Source organism: Trachypithecus francoisi, unplaced genomic scaffold (assembly GCF_009764315.1).
Source record: "Trachypithecus francoisi isolate TF-2019V2 unplaced genomic scaffold, Tfra_2.0 Lachesis_group3, whole genome shotgun sequence".
Taxonomy (NCBI): domain Eukaryota; kingdom Metazoa; phylum Chordata; class Mammalia; order Primates; family Cercopithecidae; genus Trachypithecus; species Trachypithecus francoisi.
Window position 1 is genome coordinate 14,155,492 of NW_022681468.1, and position 19,967 is coordinate 14,175,458.

Consider the following 19,967-nt stretch of genomic DNA (forward strand, 5'->3'; position numbering starts at 1 on the left):
ACTCTGGCTGAGTGGTGAGTGAATGAATGAATGAGCACCACCAGCCCTGCTTGTGGCATTGGGACAGAAGTCAGCCTCACACATCTCCTGCTGTGAGTCCCCACATCTCAGTGACTGTGTATTTTTCTTATCGCAGAGCCATAGGCTTGGTGCTGTTTTCCATTTGTACTTTAACAAGGTATTTAAGGTTTTGGCATTGAGGTATAAAACAGTGCATGTACTTTAATGATAATGAAGTATTTTTTTGTTTGTTTTTTGAGATGGAGTCTCGCTCTGTTGCCCAGACTGGAGTGTAGTGTTGTGATCTTGGCTCACTGCAACCTTCACCTCCCGGATTCAAGTGATTCTCCTGTCTCAGCCTCCTGAGTAGCTGGGATTACAGGCTCCTGCCACCACACCTGGCTAATTTGCGTACTTTTAGTAGAGACAGGTTTTGCCATGTTGGCCAGGCTGGTCTCGGACTCCTGACCTCAAGTGGTCCGTCCGCCTCTGCTTTCCTAAGTGCGGGGATTGCAGGTGTGAGCCACCACGCCTGGCCTCAGTAATAATAAAGTCTTGAGATGCAGAGCCATACAACAGAAAGAGTGCCGGACCAGCCGTTCAGAAGGCATGGTCCTAGCTCTGGCCAGCGACGACAGTCCATGGCTATTAGGCAGCTCATTGCTCTCAGACCTCAACCTCTCCTTTCTGTAAAACAAGGATGAAAATGTTTGCCCTGTATGTTGTACAGAGCGTATGTCGGTGCTCTGTAAGTGTGATGCAAAAACAACACGAATTAATGTTTGCTCATCCAGATAATTTACATTATAAACTTAAATTGCCCGTCAATGTTTTCATTAAACCTGCACTGAATTTTTAGAAACTTTATTGTTTCTAAAAGGAGACAAAAATGAGGAAGAAAATCACCCTTGATCCTGCCTACTACACAGCAGTAACTAGTGTTAAAATTTTATGTCTGTCTTCCATATTTTTCTGTGCAGTTTATTTTTAAAATTTATTTTTTCTGATGAAACTTTTATTTGTATTTTTAGTTTTGAGACAGAGTCTCACTCTGTCATATGTCACCTAGGCTGGAGTGCAGAGGCCTGATCTGGCTCACTACAACCTCCACCTCCTGAGTTCAGGCGATTCTCCTGCCTCAGCCACCCTAGTAGCTGAGACTACAAGTGTGTGCCACCATGCCCAGCTAATTTTGTATTTTTAGTAGAGCTAGAGTTTTACTATGTTGACCAGTCTGGTCTTGAACTCCTGACCTCAGGTAATACGCTGGCCTCCCAAAATGCTAGGATTACAGGCGTGAGCCACTGCACCCGGCCTGCACAGTTTATTTTACATGTATATTCTTTTCTTACAAATACTTCATAGTATGTGGTAGATATTCTTTCCAATAGTGAATGTTGTGGATGAATTTTATCAACTGTATTTTGAGTTATGTCAAAAACTTTAAAAAGTGCCCAGAGTCCTTTCTGGATATTCTTTGGTTTTATATGCATGACTTGGGCTTGTAGTGAAGATCAGGAGGTATGGACAGCCCCTTCTCCACTCACAGGGTGGAGCAATAGAGCAAAAATAGAAACCCTTTTGATCTTCATTGTTATCCTCAACATACTCTGTCTGGTGGTTAAATGGCCTTATCTTTTTGACCCATTTACTATGATATTTTCTTAGGGGCTGACAATGTTTATCTGTTTTTTTTTTTTTTTTGAGACAGAGTCTCACTCTGTCACCCAGGCTGGAGTATGGTTGCATGGTCTAGCTTACTGCAGTCTCCGTCTCCTGGATTCAAGTGATTCTCCTTCTTCAGCCTCCCAAGTAGCTGGGATTACAGGCACGTGCTACCACGCCCAGCTAATTTTTGTATTTTTAGTAGAGACAGGGTCTTGCCATGTTGGCCAAGCTGGTCTCGAACTCCTGACCTCAAATGATCCACCTGCCTCTGCCTCCCAAAGTGCTGGAAGTACAGGGGTGAGCCACCGCCCCCGGCCAGTGTTTATCTGTTCTTGTTGCTTTGTACTTGACTGTGTGTTTCCCTTCTCAGGTTTCTGCAGTTGAACTCCAAGGTGCAGAATGGTTTGGAAAGTAGCTGTATTTCTCAGTGTAACCCTGGGCATTGGTGCTGTTCCCATAGATGATCCTGAAGATGGAGGCAAGCACTGGGTAGTGATCGTGGCGGGTTCAAATGGCTGGTATAATTATAGGCACCAGGTAAGAAAATGACTAACTATTTTGTTTTTTTAGGACACTGGCATTCTGAAAACAATTCCAGACATTGTTAATATTAAACAGAAAAGACTTGAAAAACCATTGACGGACCTGTTAGGCTGACTATAACATAGGTGTGTTGGAGAGGGTGTGGGGAAATCAGAACCCTCATATGTTGCTAGGAGGATTATAAGATGGTGTAGCCATTTTGGAAAACAGTTTGGCAGTTCCTCAGAAGTTTCCATAGGGCCACCTTAGTCCGATGCAAGGTCTCTGAACCTTGGCACTGTTGATAGTTGGGGACCAGGTCGTTTTTGGTTGTTGGGGGCTGTCTTGTGCCATTTGAGGTTTAGCGGCGTCCGTGACACCCGTTAGATGATGGCAGCATCGCCTGCTCCACTGTAATAACCCAGAATGTCTCCCGACATTGCCCAGTTTCCCCAGGGAGCCAGATCACCCAGGTTGAGACCTATGTAGTTCAACATCTTCATTTTAGAGATAAGGAAACTGAGGCCTAGAGAGTAGAGGTGACTTGCTCAAGGTCACATGGCAAGTGGGGACCAGACAGGACTGAGGCCAGAACTCTGGTGAAAGGACCCCCAGGCCTCTTTGCCCTACTGCTCTCTCTTCACACCCTCCTCCCCCATCTTCCCTGGATTTCCCCACATCAGCCTAGCAGAAGGTAGAGAGAAAAAAGAAAAGAATCCACATCTGAGTGTCCATGAAAAGTCCAGCCTCCCCTGTGGGATGTAAACTGGTACAACCACTTTGGGAAAGAGTCTGGCAATTCCTCAGAAAGTTAAATATCAAGTTGAACATATGACCCAGCAATTCCACTCCTAAGCATGTCCTTAAGAGAGATGAAAACGTGTCTATACAGAAACATGTACATGACTGTTCATAGCAGAATTTTTATAAGAACCAAAAGGTGAAAACAACCCGGATGTCCATCAAAGGCTGAATGGAGAAACACAGTATCTATTCATTAAGAAGATATTATTTGACCATAAGAAAGAAAGAAGTACTCACACGTGCTTCAACGTGGGTGAACCTTACAAACGTGCTGGGGAGCTAGTCACAAAGACCACATATGTTATGATTCCATTTAAACGGAAGTCCAACTTTGGAAAAATCTGTAGAGATAGAAAGTAGGTTAGTAGTTGCCAAGGGCTGGGTGAAGGAGAGACTGGGGAGTGACTTCCGACAGACATGGGGTCTCTCTTTGCAGGAATGAGAATGCTCTGGGAGTAGCAGTGATGAGTACACAACTTGGTGAACATACTAGAAACCACTGAATTGTCTGTTTTAGAAGACTGACTTTTATGGTGCATGAACTCTATCTCAATACAGCTGTTACTTTTTATAAAAAGTCATTTAATCTTGTCAGTCTCCGAAACAAATGCTTAGACTTGCAGTATCTATAGGTTGAGCTCTCTTCTAAGTACACTTTACACAAAGTCCTTTAAGCCCTGCAGTGGGGTTATGTGCCGTTGGTCTAGTTCTTACTCCCTCTCTACGAATGATTGGACTGAGGCATAGGCAAGGTCAGCAGTTTGCCCAATGCGGTACAGCTCACAAGTGGTGGGGCCAGTTTTCAAACCCAGGCCAGCTGGCTCTAGAGCAGCCCTGTCTGGTAGGAGAGCCATGGTAAATTTTCTAGTAGCCACATTTAGAAGGTGAAATTAATTTTAATAACTTCTTTTGTTTTTTTTCTAAATTTGAGAGTCTTGCTCTGTTGCCCAGGCTGCAATGCAATGGCGCAACATGGGCTCACTGCAGCTTCCACCTCCTTGGTTCAAGCTATTCTCCTGCCTCAGCTTCCCGAGTAGCTGGTATTACAGGCATCCACCACCACATCCAGCTAATTTTTGTATTTTTAGCAGAGACGGGGTTTCACCACATTGACCAGGCTGATCTTGAACTCCTGACCTCAGGTGATCTGCCCACCTTGGCCTCCCAGAGTACTGGCATTACAGGCGTGAGCCACCACACCCAGTCTTAATAACTTCTTTAAACCAATATTTCCAAACCATTATCATTTCAATATGTAATCAATATAAAAAATTAATAATAAGATACCAGCCAGCATGCTTATAGTCCCAGCTACTCTGGAGGCTGAAGTGGGAGGATTGCTTGAGCCCAGGAGTTGAAGGCTGCCATGAGCTATTATCACACCTGTGCATAGCCACAGCACTGCACAGCCACAGCACTGCAGCTTGAGACCTTGTTTAAAAAAAGAAAAAAGATAATGAGATATCATACATTCTTTGATTTTGTACTAAGTCATTGAAATCCAGTCTGTATTTACAGTCACTGAATGAATGAATAACTCATTTCTCGAATCGTTTTTGTATGTTAGCCAAATAGGAAATTTGGCTTGATTAAAAAGTTGTTGTCATGGCAAAATGATCCCTTCTCCTTTTAATACTTAACCACAGACCTGAGCCATGTAAAGAGGAGTAGCCTGCACACACAGCTGTTCAGCCTTGTTTTCTTTCCCCTCTCTAACCTCAAGTTGGAAAGATTAGCTGTTAAATACAGATGGCAGAGAGTTAACATGATTACTCATCACCCACCCTGATTTTTATACAACCAGCTTTTAAGAAAATGTATTATTAAACATTATTGAGTAGAGGTTATCCAATTACCCTTTGCTCCCAGAAACCTTTTTGTTTTTTTAGGGTTGCTAGTTTCCCTGAGTAAATACTAAATATCAAAATAGAGCGAAGGGAAGCCAGGCCAAATAAGTGGCCCAAACTGAAATATTCATCTGCGAGTAAGAGAGGGTGATGGCTTTACAGCCGGTGGAGGTGAGACTTGTGCTGATTCACCCCTGCCTCAGCCCGCCTCCCCAAGGGGCTGCTTCTGCCCTCAGCCAGCTGCCATTTGCCTTCTTGACTTTGGAGGCTTATCATTAAAAGAGTATTCGAAAGAATGGTCTCCATAGAACCTAGGCAGATTTTAAACCTACATTTTCATAGAGGTTTACATTTTCCTTGGATTAATACAACATTCATTGACAAGTCTCTTGTTTAGGGAAGAGTGGCAGACCAGGCACAAATAAACCATTGCTAAGTGCTTTCTATGCGTTATGCTTGTTAATTAAACCTTGTTTTGTCTCGACCAAATGGGATTTCTCAGTTTTCCATTTTGGGCTGGGATTCAGTGTTTAAGGGAGTGGGGGCGTAGTCTGAGGTGATGTTGGCAGGACATTCTGCATCCAGTGTCCTGAGCATGGGGTGAGTAAGGAGGACCCCTTTGGAAGTCGTGGAATCAGAGCGGAGTCTGGAGTGATCAGGAAGAGCTGAAAGAGTGAGGTGGGGTGTTGGGGGGATTGCATGGATAATGGGGAGAAGGGAGCAGCCAAGCATGAGTTCCAGAGAGGTGTGAGAGTGTGGCCGGCCTGGGATGGAGTGGGGACAGAAGCAGACCTGGGAGAGGGGCCGGCAAGATGGGCCAGGATGGGCAGAGGGGCGCAGGCACCTGGGAAATGTGGCACAATCCCAGAACGAGCCAAAAAAAGAGAAAAGCTGAGCAGATGGAAGTGGCCCAGGAGCAGAACTGACTGGAAATGGTACCTAGCTCATTCCTGCTGAGCACGTGTGAGTCAGGTGCTATTCAGGGTGCTGGCGATGCAAGTCACCCCACCGGCTCTGTAGTGCTGACATTCTGGTGGAAGAAGGCTGCCCGTGACTAAGCGCTTCTTGTGTGCAGGGCTCAGTTCCAAGCCCTTGGCATGTGTTCTCTCAATCCTCAGAAAACCCAAGAGGATAGGTCCTATTAGCTCTCCATTGTAAGATGGGGGGTGGGGCTAAGGCACAGAAAGGCTGGGTAACTTACCTAAGGTCACACAGCTGGTAAGGGATGGAGCTGAGATTTGAACCCAGGCAGTCCGTGCTCCACAGCCCATGCTCATAATCACTACTCTAGTCATGTGGCATGGGTATCTTGGCATTACTTTATCTTTTATTTTAAAATAGTTTCCTTTTTTGTATTAATAATTTAACACATTAAGGTTTATTATAGAAAACTTACACAGCCAAAGGAAGCAGGTCATTTGTAATTAGTCATGCGCCGTATCACAAGTTCGTTCAGTGACGGACGGCATACACGACAGTGGTCCCATAAAGTATAGTGGTGTATTTTTACTGTACTTTTCCTATGTTTAGATACACAAATACTTGCCATTGTGTTCCATTTGTCTGCAGTATTCATGACAGTAACATGCTGTACAGGTTGATAGCCTAGTATTACCACCTGAGCATTATAGCAAATGTTACCACCCCAGCTCCACCTCCTGTCAGGTCATCGAAGCCATTAGATTCGAATAGGAGCGTGAAGCCTATTGTGAACTGCGTATATGAGGAATCTAGGTTGCGTACTCGTTGTGAGAATCTAATGCCTAATGATCTAAGGTGGAACAGTTTCATCCTGAAGCCATTGCCCCTCACCCCTGTGTGTGCAAAAATTGTCTTCCACGAAACCAGTCCCTGGTGCCGAAAAGGTTGTGGACTGCTGGGCTAGACCATCTAGGGTTGTGTAAATACACTCTATGATGTTCACAAAATGACAGAAATCACCTTGTGAAGCATCTCTCGGAATGCATCCTTGTCTTTAAGCAATCACAACTGCTACTCAGAGTGTGTTGCTGGCATTGCATTCTGGACATGGCAAGCACAGCAGAATTTTTCTGAGCATTCAAACAGACTTGACGTATTGGTCCATAGAGTTTAATGTTTTTCATTTGAGGCCCATGGTTTGCAAGGAGCTTAGGGGAGGATTGTGGAATGGGGAGTCAGGGCCCTCTGGTCAGGAGCCCCCAGCCTTTTAGGGTAGGTGCCAAATACCTGAACTCGAGGCTGAGAACGAGCAGTTTCTACAGAGCTCCAGTTGCTGGATTTGGGTCCAGAAGTAGATGAGGTCCGTCAGGAGAGGGATGGGAATGCAGCTTCTTGGAGGAGAGGCTTGACATGGGTTTGAAGGGTGATGGGATTTCCACAGAGGCTCTTTCCTCGTGGAGGGAAGAGCATCAGCTGGCAATGGGAATATAAAATCACAGTGAGGGGCGTGGCCGGCACATCAGGTGCCTTCAAGTGCCTGTACCAGAGCCCTCCCTGGTGGTTTGAATCAGGCGTGTGGAGACTCCAGGGTTGGCTAATTAAGCAGTTTAGCCTCATTATCTCAAACCCAGGTCCATTTATTTTCTTTCTTCCCTCCCTCCCTCCCTCCCTCCCTCCCTCCCTCCCTCCCTCCCTCCCTCCCTCCTTCCTTCCTTCCTCCTTCCTTCCTTCCTTCCTTCCTTCCTTCCTTCCTTCCTTCCTTCCTTCCTTTTTTGAGGCAGAGTCTTGTTCTATCACTCAGGCTGGAGTGCGGTGGTGTGATCCCGGCTCATTGCAACATCCACCTCCTGAGTTCAAGCGATTCCGCTGCGTCAGCCTCCTGAGTAGCTGGGATTACAGGCTCCTGCCACCATGCCTGGCTAATTTTTGTATTTTTAGTAGAGATGGGGTTTTGCCGTGTTGCCCAGGCTGGTCTTGAACTCCTGGCCTCAAGCGATCCACCCACCTCGGCCTCCCAAAGTGCTGGGATTACAGGTGTGAGCCACTGTGCCTGGCCCCTTTTCATCTTTCTACTCTGTCATCATGGTTGTGACGAACTGTCCTCAAATACACTCCCCTCATAGTCACGAAATGGCTGCAGCAGCTCCAGGTGTCACATCCAAACAAACTCTCAAAGAACAAAAAGAGGCCATCTGTGTGTCTTGTCTGTTTGGCTTGCTCTTTATCAGAATGCACATCTTTTCCTGGGGCCATGGGTGGACTTTGTCCCATGTCTGCCTGGCCAGAATTGCATCACATGCTCATGTTCAAGTCAGTCAGTCCCTGGGGAGGGGAAATGGATTTCCAGTTCACACTCAGGGAAGCTCCTGACCACTTGGAGCTGGGTAGGTCATCTGAGCAAAGCCAGGGCCCTGGTGGAAAGGAAGGTGGCCACAGGGCATGCAAGGACAGCGCATGGGCCAGGTAGATGGGGAGGAGAGAGCGAGGGAGAAGGAGACCAGCAAGGCAGGGTGAGGGCATGGTGAGGCGTGTTAGGAGGAGAAGGCCCAGGCATGAGCTCCTCCTTTCTTTCCCTTTGAGAGAACCTCTCCACTCAGAACTAGATAAAGGGTTGGACAGGTGCCATGTCACCAATGACAGGAGCAGGGAGCTCCTCACTCTGTGTGCTCCTGGCAAGCCCCTTCCCCACCCCCACACATTCAGAACCTCACCATGGCTATCTGGCTCAAGACTGGAGCCTCCAAACTTTTTTCTATAACGGGCCAGATAGTAAATATTTGAGGTTTTGTGGGCCAAGGGGCAAAAATCGAGGCTGGCGGGGCCAAAGGTAGACTGGGCAGACTGCAGCGATGGGGGTGAAAGGGAGTGGCCAGGGAGTGCAGGAAGGAGGTGGTGGTGACTCACAGTCTGTTCTTCTGACAAGCTATTTGTTTATTTATTTAAATTTTTTTTTTTTTTGAAATGGAGCCTTGCTCTTGTTGCTCAGTCTAGAGTGCAATGGCGTGATCTCAGGCTCACTGCAGTCTCCGCCTCCTGGGTTCAAGCGATTCTCCTGCCTCAGCCTCCCGAATAGCTGGGATTACAAGCACCTGCCACCACACCCGGCTAACTTTTATGTTTTTAGTAGAGACAGGGTTTCACCATGTTGGCCAGACTGGTCTTGAACTCCTGACCTCAGGTGATCCACCTGCCTCAGCCTCCCAAAGTGCTGGGATTACAAGTGTGAGCCACCGCGCCTGGCCAGACAGGCTAACAACTTATGGTGTTTGGAGGTTAATCCATGTTGTTGCACAGTATCACTTTTATGTTTAAAAAAAGAAATCCGCGGCAGGGCGTGGTGGCTCATGTCTGTAATTTCATCACTTTGGGAGACTGACCAGGTGGATCACCTGAGGTCAGGAGTTTGAGACCAGCCTGGCCAACATGGTGAAACCCTGTCTCTACCAAAATACAAAAATTAGCCAGGCATGGTGGCAGGCACCTGTAATCCCAGCTACTCGGGAGGCTGAGGCAGGAGAATTGCTTGAACCTGGTAGGCGGAAGTTGCAGTGAGCCGAATTCGTGCCACTGCACTCCAGCCTGGATGACAGAACGAGACTCTGTCTCCAAAAAAATAAAAACAAAAGAAGAAATCCGCTTTTATTTTTATTTTTTCACCAACAGGGTCTTATTCTGTCACTTAGGCTGGAGCTCAGTGGTGTTATCATAGCTCATTGCAGCCTCGAACTCCTGGGCTCCAGGGATCCTCCTAAGTAGCTGGGACCACAGGTGCGCCACCATGCCTAACTAGTTAAAAATATTTTTTTTTGTAGAGATGAAGTCTTGCTATGTTTCCCAGGCTGGTCTCGAACTCCTGGGCTCAAGTGATCCTCTTTCCTCGGCCTCCCAAAGTGCTCAGATTACAGGCCACTGTGTCTGGCCTGAAATCTGCTTTTAAAGAGGACATGGTGGGAAGGGATTAGGAAGGAGGATGGAGGGGATTGTGCAGGGGAATGCCTAGCGTGTGGGATGTGGGCATGGGCCCATTCGTGCAGCAGGGCCATCCTTGTAAATGCCAGAGGCAGTACAGGACCTTGGAAAGAATGTGGCTCTGGATTTGTTCAGACCTCAGGTGTCATTCCTTCCCTCCGGTTATGTGCTGTATAAGTTTGAACAAACTACATTGTCAGATTCTTTCTGTGGGGTTGGCAGTGGGGTCAGCAAGGCACCTTGCAAAACCCCAGCCTGGTGCCTCACCTCAGCACTGCTCAGCTGTGTGTCAGGAAGTGATCATATATGTACACTTGACAGGTGAGCAGAGCTGGCTGGAGAGCGGATCCTTTACAGCAACTGTGACACGCGGCTTGCCAATGTATTTAGACCTTGTTTGACTTGTCTTTGTTTAGCTGACAGCTGGCCAAACTGGAGGCAGTGCAAGCAGGGTGGGGACAGTGATCCTCTCGGCAAATCACGGGAGGCATTAGGAAGACCAGCGGAATTCCCAGCACAAGTTATGAAACCAGCCAAGACACAATCTCTGTTCGTCATTCCGGAGGGCTCTGTGCTCCTTAGAAGTCTTGCTCAATGCCCACCTCTCGAATATGACCTTTTATGACTTTTCTGGGCTTAAGCGGGGAAAATACAGTATAGGTCACATGGGTTTAGGGGAAGTAATACAAGTAGTAATGCCATTTTCACATTGTTTGAGTTGAACCCCACTTGTATCTCTTTTGAGTGCTAGTAAATATTTGACTTAATTGAAGAACCCTGCTGAGTTAACAAAGGTAGAGGCAACCAAGTGCGCCCAAGGCTCAGAAGAGAGTCATGGCCTGATGAGGCAGCAATGAGTGTGGAAGATGGGGCACGAGGCACCGTTGGGGTCAGCCATGGCCCTTCCTGAGCTTGTCCCCGTCTGTAAGATGGGGATGAAAGCACCTACCTCTCAGGAGTGCTGGGGGTCCCAAACAGTGCAGGAGCAACAACACAAGGCACTCTGAACCTGCTCCTGCAGAAAATATATAACTTTATTGAGGCTATTGAGGCTGAGTTTAAGACATATCATCTTAATTCACCCACTGAGTTTAATTTATGTAACTCAGTGATTTTTTAGTAAATTTACCAAGTTGTGCAAACATCACTATAAGTCAGTTTGATATTTCCATCATCCCAGTATGATCCTTTGGGCAGGCTGGGCGGTGGCTCACACCTATAATCCCAGCACTTTGGGAGGCCAAGGCAGATGGATCATTTGAGGCCAGGAGTTCGAGACCAGCCTGGCCAACATGGTGAAACCCAATTTTTACTAAAAATACAAAAATTAGCTGGGCGTGGTGGCACACGCCTGTAATCCCAGCTACTTGGGAGGCTGAGGTTCAAGAATCGCTTGAACCCTGGAGGCAGAGGCCGCAGTGAGCCATGATCACACCACTGCACTCCAGCCTGGGCAACAGAGCAAGACTGACTCAAAAAAAAAAAATCCTTTGGACATATTTGCACTTCCCACTTCTAGCCCCAGGCAACTACTAATCATCTACTTTCTAGCTGTATAGATTTGTTTATTCTGAACATTTCCTATCAATGGAGCTAAACAGTGTATGATCTTTTGTGTCTGGCTTCTCCTAGTCTCATGTTTTTGAAGTTTGTTCACGTTGTAGCATGCATCAGTGCTCCACTCCCTTTTATTCGCAAATAGCATTCCATTGTATGGATAGACCACGTTTTGCCTGCCCATTTACCAGTTGATGGACATTTGGGTTGTTTCCAATTTTTGGTTATTATGAACAATGCTGCCAAGAACATTTGCGTGCAAATCTTTGTGTGAATACATTTTTTTGTTTCTCTTGAGTAGGTACTTAAGAGTTGGAATTGCAGGCCGGGCGTGGTGGCTCACACCTGTAATCCTAGCACTTTGGGAGGCCAAGGCGGGTGGGTCACGAGGTCAGGAGTTTGAGACCAGCCTGACCAACATGGTGAAACCCCATCTCTACTAAAAATATAAAAATTAGCTGGGTGTGGTGGTAAACACCTGTAATCCCAGCTACTCAGGAGGCTGAGGCAGTAGAATCGCTTGCACCCAGGAGGCGGAGGTTGCAGTGAGCTAAGATCACACCACTGCACTCCAGCCTGGGCGACAGAGCAAGACCCCGTCTCAAAAAAAATAAGAGTTGGAATTGTTGGGTCACATGGTAAATTTATGTTTGACGCTTTGAGAAACTGTAAAGCTCGTTTCCATAATCACGGCTCCACGTTACATTCCCATAGCAGTGTATGTATGGATGCTCTTGGTTCCTCAGTTCTCGACAACGCTTGTTATTGTCTGTCTGCGAAGTGGTAGCTCAGTGTGGTTTTAATTTGCATTTCCTAATAACGGGTGATGTTGGACATCTTTTCATTTGCTGACTAACCATTTGTATATCTTCTTAGGTGAAATGTTTATTGAAATCTTTTGCCCGTTTTTGGCTCTGTGGTACAGGAGTTCTTTGGGAGTTTCAGTGTAAGCCCTTTGTCAGATATATATTTTGCAAATATTTTCTCGTAGTCTGTTGCTTCTTTTTATTTTCTTAATAATGTCTTTGGAAGCACTGAAGGTTTTAATTTTGCTGAGCCAATTTATCAAGGTTTTTTTTTTTTGTTTTTTGTTTTTTGAGACAGAGTCTTGCTCTGTTGCCCAGGCTGGAGTGCAGTGGTGTAATCTTGGCTCACTGCAACCTCTGCCTCCTGGGTTCAAGTGATTTCTCCTGCCTCAGCCTCCTAAGTAGCTGGGATTACAGGCGTGCGCCACCACGCCTGGCTAATTTCTTTGTATTTTTAGTAGAGGCGGGGTTTTACCATATTGGCCAGGCTGGTCTCAAACTCCTGACCTCAAGTGATCCCAAAGTGCTGGGATCCTTGGCCTCACAAAGTGCTAGAATTACGGGTGTGAGCCACTGCACCCAGCCTGATTTGATTTTTTAAAACTAAATTTAAAGCAGGCAAATAATGTCTGTATAACATGTGTACAACTTAAAGAATAATAAAATGAATACCTGTGTACCTTGCACCTTGCTAAAAAAAAATAGAATTGTACTAGTACCTTGTCCCCTGTCTGATGGACTCCCCCTTCCTTCCCTTCAGAGACCAAGCTCCTCAATTTTTTGTCATTCATTCCTTTGCTTTATAGTTTTGCTGTATGTCTGTTTAACTGTAAACAGCATAATGTTTACATTAGCCTGTTTTGACCTTTATATAAATGTAATCCATGACTTGTTCTTTCTGTGACTTGTTCTTTTTTTCATTATGTTCCCAAGAGTTGTCTATTTTGAAAACTGGGTTGTACTTATTTGCGTATTTTTTAAAGTTTTTATAGATGCAGGGGCTCCATGGATATATTGCGTAGTGGTGGGGTTTGTGCTTCTTGGGTACCCATCATCTGAGTAGTGGGTTGTAGTCCGTTCATTTTCAGGTATTCCATTTATGTGAACCTATGACAATGTATTTTTCCAGCTCTCAGTCATTGGAGTTATTTCTTGGCTTTTGCTGTTAAACTGATGCTCTGAACATTTTCTGGTTATCCGTGGGAGATAGAGTTTTGCTAGGCTATATGGCTAGGAGTAGAATTGCTGGGTTGGAGGGTGTGTGGTTGAACCTCATTGATAATGTCAAGATGTCTTCCAGAGAGAGTGGAGTGCCAGTTACACTCTACTTCCACCATAGCTGTACTAGTTTACTGTCACTGCTTAAACAGATTGCCACAGACTTCATGGTTTGAAACAACACAAATTTATTATCTTACAGTTCTGGAGGTAAGAAATGTGAAACGGCTGCCACTGGGTTAAATCACAGTGTTGCCTGGGCTGTGTTCCTTGGTGACTCTAGTGGAGGCTCCACTTTCTTGTCTTTTCCAGCTTTTAGACACTGCCTGCAGTTGTTGGCCTCTGGCCCCTTCTTCCATCCTCAGTGCCAACAAGGGTCAGTTGAATCTTTCTTACACTGCATTACTCGGACACTGACTCCTGCCTCTGTCTCCACATACAAAAGCCTTTGTGATTACATTAGGCCCACTGAAGGCTGGGCACAGTGACTCGCACCTGTAATCCTAGCACTCTCTATCCAAGGCAGGAGGATCGCTTGAGCCCAGGAGTTCAAGACCAGCCAAAGCAACGTAGCCAGACCCTGTCTCTACAAAACATTTTAGAAATTAGCCAGGTGCAGTGGTATATGCCTGTAGTCTCAGCTACCTGGGAGGCTGAGGTGGGAGGCCCAGGAGGTGGAGGCTGCAGTGAGCTGAGATTGCACCTGTGCACTCCCGCCTGGGAGACAGTAAGACCCTGTCTCAAAAAAAACGAAAACAAAAAAATAAACAAAAATGACATTGGGGCACTAGAATAATCCGGGACAACCTCCCTATTTTAAGACCAGCTGATTGGCAACCTGAAATCCATCTGCTATCTTAATAACCTTTTGCTCTGTGATGTAACGTAGTCACAGGCTCCTGGGATTAGGATGTGGACAGCCTTGGGAGCTGTTATTCTGCCTACCACAATTAGTGTTTGAAGGTCACTAATCCACAGAAATGGGGACTTAAATATCTAACAATCTGTGTGCGTGTGGGTGTATATAATATTTAGTGACTATTTTAAAATGATCTGTGTTTGCTGTGGGCCTCTATAATTTTAATGATTTCTCTCTTGTCCCTGTATGAAGCAGGATCAAGTTCTGGGCACATGGGGATCTTTCTTTTTTTTTTGATACTGAGTTTCACTTTTGTTGCCCAGGCTGGAGTGCAATGGTGCGATCTTGGCTCACTGCAACCTCCGTCTCCCGGGTTCGGGCGGTTCTCCTGCCTCAGCCTCCCGAGTAGCTAGGATTAAGGCATGTGTCACCACGCCCAGCTAATTCTGTATTTTTAGTAGAGATGAGGTTTCACCATGTTGGTCAGTCTGGTCTCAAACTCTAGACCTCAGGTGATCTGCCCGCCTCAGCCTCCCAAAGTGCTGGGATTACAGGCGTTGAGCCATTGTGCCTGGCCAGAACACCTGGGATCTTTCACTTGAGCACTGTGTGACTTGGGCAGGTCACCTCACCTCCAGAGGCTGCTTTTTCCTTATCCATAATAAAATGGGGATCATTACCTTTATCACAGAGGGTTGCTATGAGAATTAAATGCGATAATGCCTACAAAGTCTTAGCACAGTGCTGGACAAATAGAAGTAAGTCAATAAAATGTATTAGTTTCCTATTTATTCAGTCATCCATTCATCTAGTTGTTCTTGAGTGCCAGGTCCTAGACTCATCCATTCAGCCTTCAAAAACTGTATACCAAGCACCCATCTTTGTCATGAAATAAGTCCATTTGGTTGGGACAGCCACAGGCAAAGTGCCAGTCTGAATGTTCGATGAGCTTTAGTTTTATGGCTATGCTCAGTGTTGTTTCGAGTGTGCTGTGTGTACATCCAGTCTCTCAGGCTGTCTTCCTTGGGGAGGCAAATTGCTGGGCACACGCCTCTCCTTATGCTTACTTACGTCTTTGTTCTAGGAATGACAGCATTAAATGTAAGCAGACAGGCAACATTTTTCCTTTCTGTCTTCTGATGATTTCCAAGGCACGAAGTGGTAGTATGTGTCACCTGAGATAAGGATGCAAGTCTGTCTTCACCCTTGCGTGGACAGGGAGTTGCATTAGGAACATTTTTCTCATATTCCTAATATTGTCTTCCTTTGTATTCTTGTTGTTTTTTAAAACTTAAGAGCAATTTCTCAATTCCTGAGTTGGACTTTTGAGTGTTCAATCAGTTCTCTAAACAGTGACTTTGGCACACAAAGTACTTGAATCAGAAGAATCCTGTGGGAAATAGAACTAGCTCTGTTGATCATTCTGAGTCATTCAGTTTCTGAGACTAAAATCCATGCTTTCCAGAGACTGTTGTATAGTCTGAAAAATAAAAACAAGTTACTTAGGACTTGCAGAGGTCCTTCTTACCTACAGATGTGGTGGCAGTAGTGGTGGTGGTGGCAGTGGTGGCGGAGGTGGTGGTGGCAGTGGTGATGGTGGCAGTGGTAGTGGTAGTGGTGGCAGTGATAGTGGTGGTGGTGGCAGTGGTGGCGGTGGTGATGGTGATAGTGGTGTTGGTGGTGGTGGTGGTGGCGGCATTGGTGGCGGTGGTAGTGGTGATGGTGGTGTTGGTGGTGGTGGCAGTGATAGTGGTGGTGGTGGTGGTGGTGGCAGTGGTGGTGGTGTTGGTGGCAGTGGCGATGGTGGTGGTGGTGGTGGTATTAGTGGTGGCAGCATTGGTGGTGGCGGTGGTGGTGGTGGTGATGGTGGTGGTGATGGTGATGGTGATGGTGGTGGTGGTGGTGCCGGTGGTGATGGTGATGGTGATGGTGGTGGTGCCAGTGGTGGTGGTGGTGTTGGTGATGGTGATGGTGGTGATGGTGGTGCTGGTGGTGGTGTTGGTGATGGTGGCGGTGGTGGTGGTGGTGGTGGTGCCGGTGGTGCTGGTGGTGGTGGTGGTGTTGGTGATGGTGGTGGCGGTGGTGGTGATGGTGTGATGGTGATGGTGGTGGTGGTGATGGTGGTGGTGATGGTGGTGGTGATGGTGGTGGTGGTGGTGGTGGTGGGTGATGGTGATGGTGTGGGGTGGTGGTGGTGATGGTGGTGGTGATGGTGGTGGTGGTGATGGTGATGGTGTGGTGATGGTGGTGGTGGTGGTGGTGTGGTGATGGTGGTGATGGTGGTGATGGTGATGGTGGTGGTGGTGATGGTGGTGATGGTGGTGGTGGTGGTGGTGGTGGTGGTGATGGTGGTGGTGGTGGTGGTGGTGATGGGTGGTGGTGGTGGTGGTGGTGGTGGTGGTGGTGGTGGTGGTGGTGGTGGTGATGGTGTGGTGGTGGTGGTGGTGGTGGTGGTGGTGATGGTGATGGTGGTGATGGTGGTGGTGGTGGTGGTGTGGTGGTGGTGTGGTGGTGATGGTGGTGATGGTGGTGTGGTGATGGTGATGGTGGTGGTGGTGGTGGTGGTGGTGGTGGGATGGTGATGGTGGTGGTGGTGGTGGTGGTTGGTGATGGTGATGGTGATGGTGGTGGTGATGGTGATGGTGGTGGTGGTGGGGTGGTGGTGGTGGTGGTGGTGGTGGTGGTGGTGGTGGTGGTGGTGGTGGTGGTGGTGGTGGTGGTGGTGGTGGTGATGGTGGTGTGGTGGTGGTGATGGTGGATGGTGGTGGTGGTGATGGTGGTGGTGGTGGTGGTGGTTGGTGGTGGTGGCAGCATTGGTGGTGGTGGTGGTGGTGTGGTGGTGGGGGTGGTGGTGGTGGTGATGGTGATGGTGGTGGTGGTGATGGGTGGTGGTGGTGATGGTGTGGTGGTGGTGGTGATGGTGGTGGTGGTGGTGGTGATGGGGTGGTGGTGATGGGTGGTGGTGGTGGTGGTGGTATAGTGGTGGCAGCATTGGTGGTGGCGGTGGTGGTGGTGGTGATGGTGTGGGGTGGTGGTGGTGATGGTGTGGGGTGGTGGTGGTGATGGTGGTGGTGGTGATGGTGATGGTGGTGATGGTGATGGTGGTGGTGGTGGTGGTATTAGTGGTGGCAGCATTGGTGGTGGCGGTGGTGGTGGTGGTGATGGTGATGGTGGTGGTGGTGATGGTGATGGTGGTGGTGGTGGTGGTGATGGTGGTGATGGTGATGGTGGTGGTGGTGATGGTGGTGGTGGTGGTGGTGGCAGCATTGGTGGTGGCGGTGGTGGTGGTGGTGATGGTGGTGGTGGTGGTGATGGTGATGGTGGTGGTGGTGGTGATGGTGATGGTGATGGTGGTGGCGGTGGTGGTGATGGTGATGGTGATGGTGGTGGTGGTGGTGCCAGTGGTGGTGGTGGTGTTGGTGATGGTGATGGTGGTGATGGTGGTGCTGGTGGTGGTGTTGGTGATGGTGGCGGTGGTGGTGGTGGTGGTGGTGCCGGTGGTGCTGGTGGTGGTGGTGGTGTTGGTGATGGTGGTGGCGGTGGTGGGGTGTGTGTGTGCACGTGTGCTCACATGTGCATGTGTACGTAGCCCATGTGTGCACTAGTTTCCTGCTGAATAATACTTTGGATGGATGGGGGATCTTTTTAAAGTGAGATAAAAAATATCAATATATGTGTTTGAAAATAGTAACTTAAATGCCTGACCGATAGGGGATGATTCACGGTAAGTCTTCTGGGAGACAGAACACATCACTCCTTCGAACTCCAAAACTAGCCTCCTGGGCAAAATCTAAAACTTAACCAAATCATTTCTCCCAGGCAGATGCGTGCCATGCCTACCAGATCATTCACCGGAATGGGATTCCCGACGAGCAGATTGTTGTGATGATGTATGATGACATTGCTTACTCTGAAGAGTAAGTGGGGGAATGCTTGGAACTTGATGGTGAAGGACTTCAGGGTATTTAAAAAAAGGTCACATAGACTCACAGGAATCCTAGTGGGCCTAATGTTAGAATATATAACAGACTCCCAGACAAAAGACCACAGGGATACCTCATGTTGAACTTTGGGTTTTTTTTTGTTTTTTTTGAGACAGTCTTGCTCTGTCGCCCAGGCTGGAGTGCAGTGGTGCGATCTCAGCTCACTGTACCCTCCACCTGCTGGGTTCAAGTGATCCTCCCACCTCAGCCTCCCAAGAAGCTGGGACTGCAGGTGTGCACCGCCATGCCCAGCCAATTTTTGTATGTTTTAGTAGAGAGAGGATTTCACCATGTTGGCCAGGTGGGTCTTGAACTTCTGACCTCAAGTGATCTGGCTTCCTTGGCCTCCCAAAATGCTGGGATTACAGATGTGAGCCACCACGCCTGACCCTCATGTTGAGCTTTGACCGTAACTTGGGTGTGCCCTGGGAGTGGCAAAGACCTGCTGGGTGCTTTGAAAGGGTTTAAAAGCTGAGTTCCTCCTCACCTTGGAGGACTTGTTGGGTTCTACGGTGCTTGCTCCTAAGCTCCAAGCAGGCTGCAGCACAGGGGACCTGCACGTAGAATGCTTTTGTTAATAGGTTAGATCTTCCTACTACCTTCTTTCTATACTTATTTTATTACTTGCTGAGTTTAACTTCACAAATAGTTCCCTTATGCCCGCTTATCTGATTTCTTGCAGAGATCAGAGGCAGCAAGTATGGGCATAAACTCAGCGAGTTCTAACCTCCTAGCTCCGTGGTCACCCTGCTGCAGCTGCAGTGAAGGGCGCTACCCTTACTTTGGTCACATTCTCAGCTCATCCATCACCCATTCTGAGGCTTTAATGCCTAAGCTCTTGTATTAAAGTCTTGTTCTCTGTCCTGTCTCTTTCTGAAAGTAGTTTCGCTCTGAGAGAGCTTTTGATGAGGCCTTGCCCTCTTGATGCTCTCTGGTTTCCAGCAGGCAGCCGGCAGCACCTAGGCTTTTGGTCCCTGCCTGAGGCTTTTCAAGCTCAGCTCCTCACTGCCTCTGCCAAGAGCTCTTGAGCTGTGGGACTGCTGAGATCCCCAAGCTGCTAAAACCACTTACATGTTGACCACCGTGCAGGCCATAAGTTGCATCTTTGACAAACATAGATGTTTCCTATTTTTTCACATAACATGCGTGTGTTTGAAGAGAGAGATTTCGGAGGCATGCCACATTTTGTTTCAATTGTGTCCTTTAATTTTCAGTAATCCCACTCCAGGAATTGTGATCAACAGGCCCAATGGCACGGATGTCTATCGGGGAGTCCCAAAGGACTACACCGGAGAGGTGAGTGGCTGCTGGGGGTGGAGCCAGCAGGTTTAGTTTTCATTTTAGTGATGATTTTCCCCTCTTTCTTCTGTTTCTAGAATCAGAACCTCCCTAGACTGGCTTCTGGTCAGTGTTTCACATTTGTATTAGGATTTGTGCCTGAGGAGTAAATTATGAGAGTTTTGAAAGAAAGCAGAGGAAAAGAAAATGTTTAGAATAAGTTGCAATCTACTGATAGTTACCAGCTTATACTTTTAACTATCTACTGATAGTTACCAGCTTATACTGACCGTGTAGTTTCTTCCGTATTAACCTTTCTTGAGATATCACCATTAATCTGATTATATATTACCTGTGCTCTTTTATAAAAATCAGTTTTCTCCGTACCAGGCTTGGTGCAAAGTATCTCAGGATTTTTGCTGAGATAGTTTTTCATTTATTATTATTATATGGTTTATTATATTACATAGTGTATTATAGATATAATAGTATATTACTTCCAGAAACTTTTCTGTTCCTCCTAGTTGATTGAGAC

General features: G+C 47.2%; 1 protein-coding gene across 1 annotated transcript in view; it reads left to right on the plus strand.

Moving 5' to 3' along the window:
• Nucleotides 1-19,967, plus strand: part of LGMN (legumain) — a 45,908-nt gene that overhangs the window by 12,144 nt on the left and 13,797 nt on the right. Inside the window, exons 2-4 of the mRNA XM_033191531.1 lie at nt 2,039-2,205; nt 17,991-18,088; nt 19,369-19,450. Coding sequence (XP_033047422.1) covers nt 2,068-2,205; nt 17,991-18,088; nt 19,369-19,450 — 318 coding nt within the window. The 5' untranslated portion in view covers nt 2,039-2,067. The remainder of the gene's footprint in view (nt 1-2,038; nt 2,206-17,990; nt 18,089-19,368; nt 19,451-19,967) is intronic.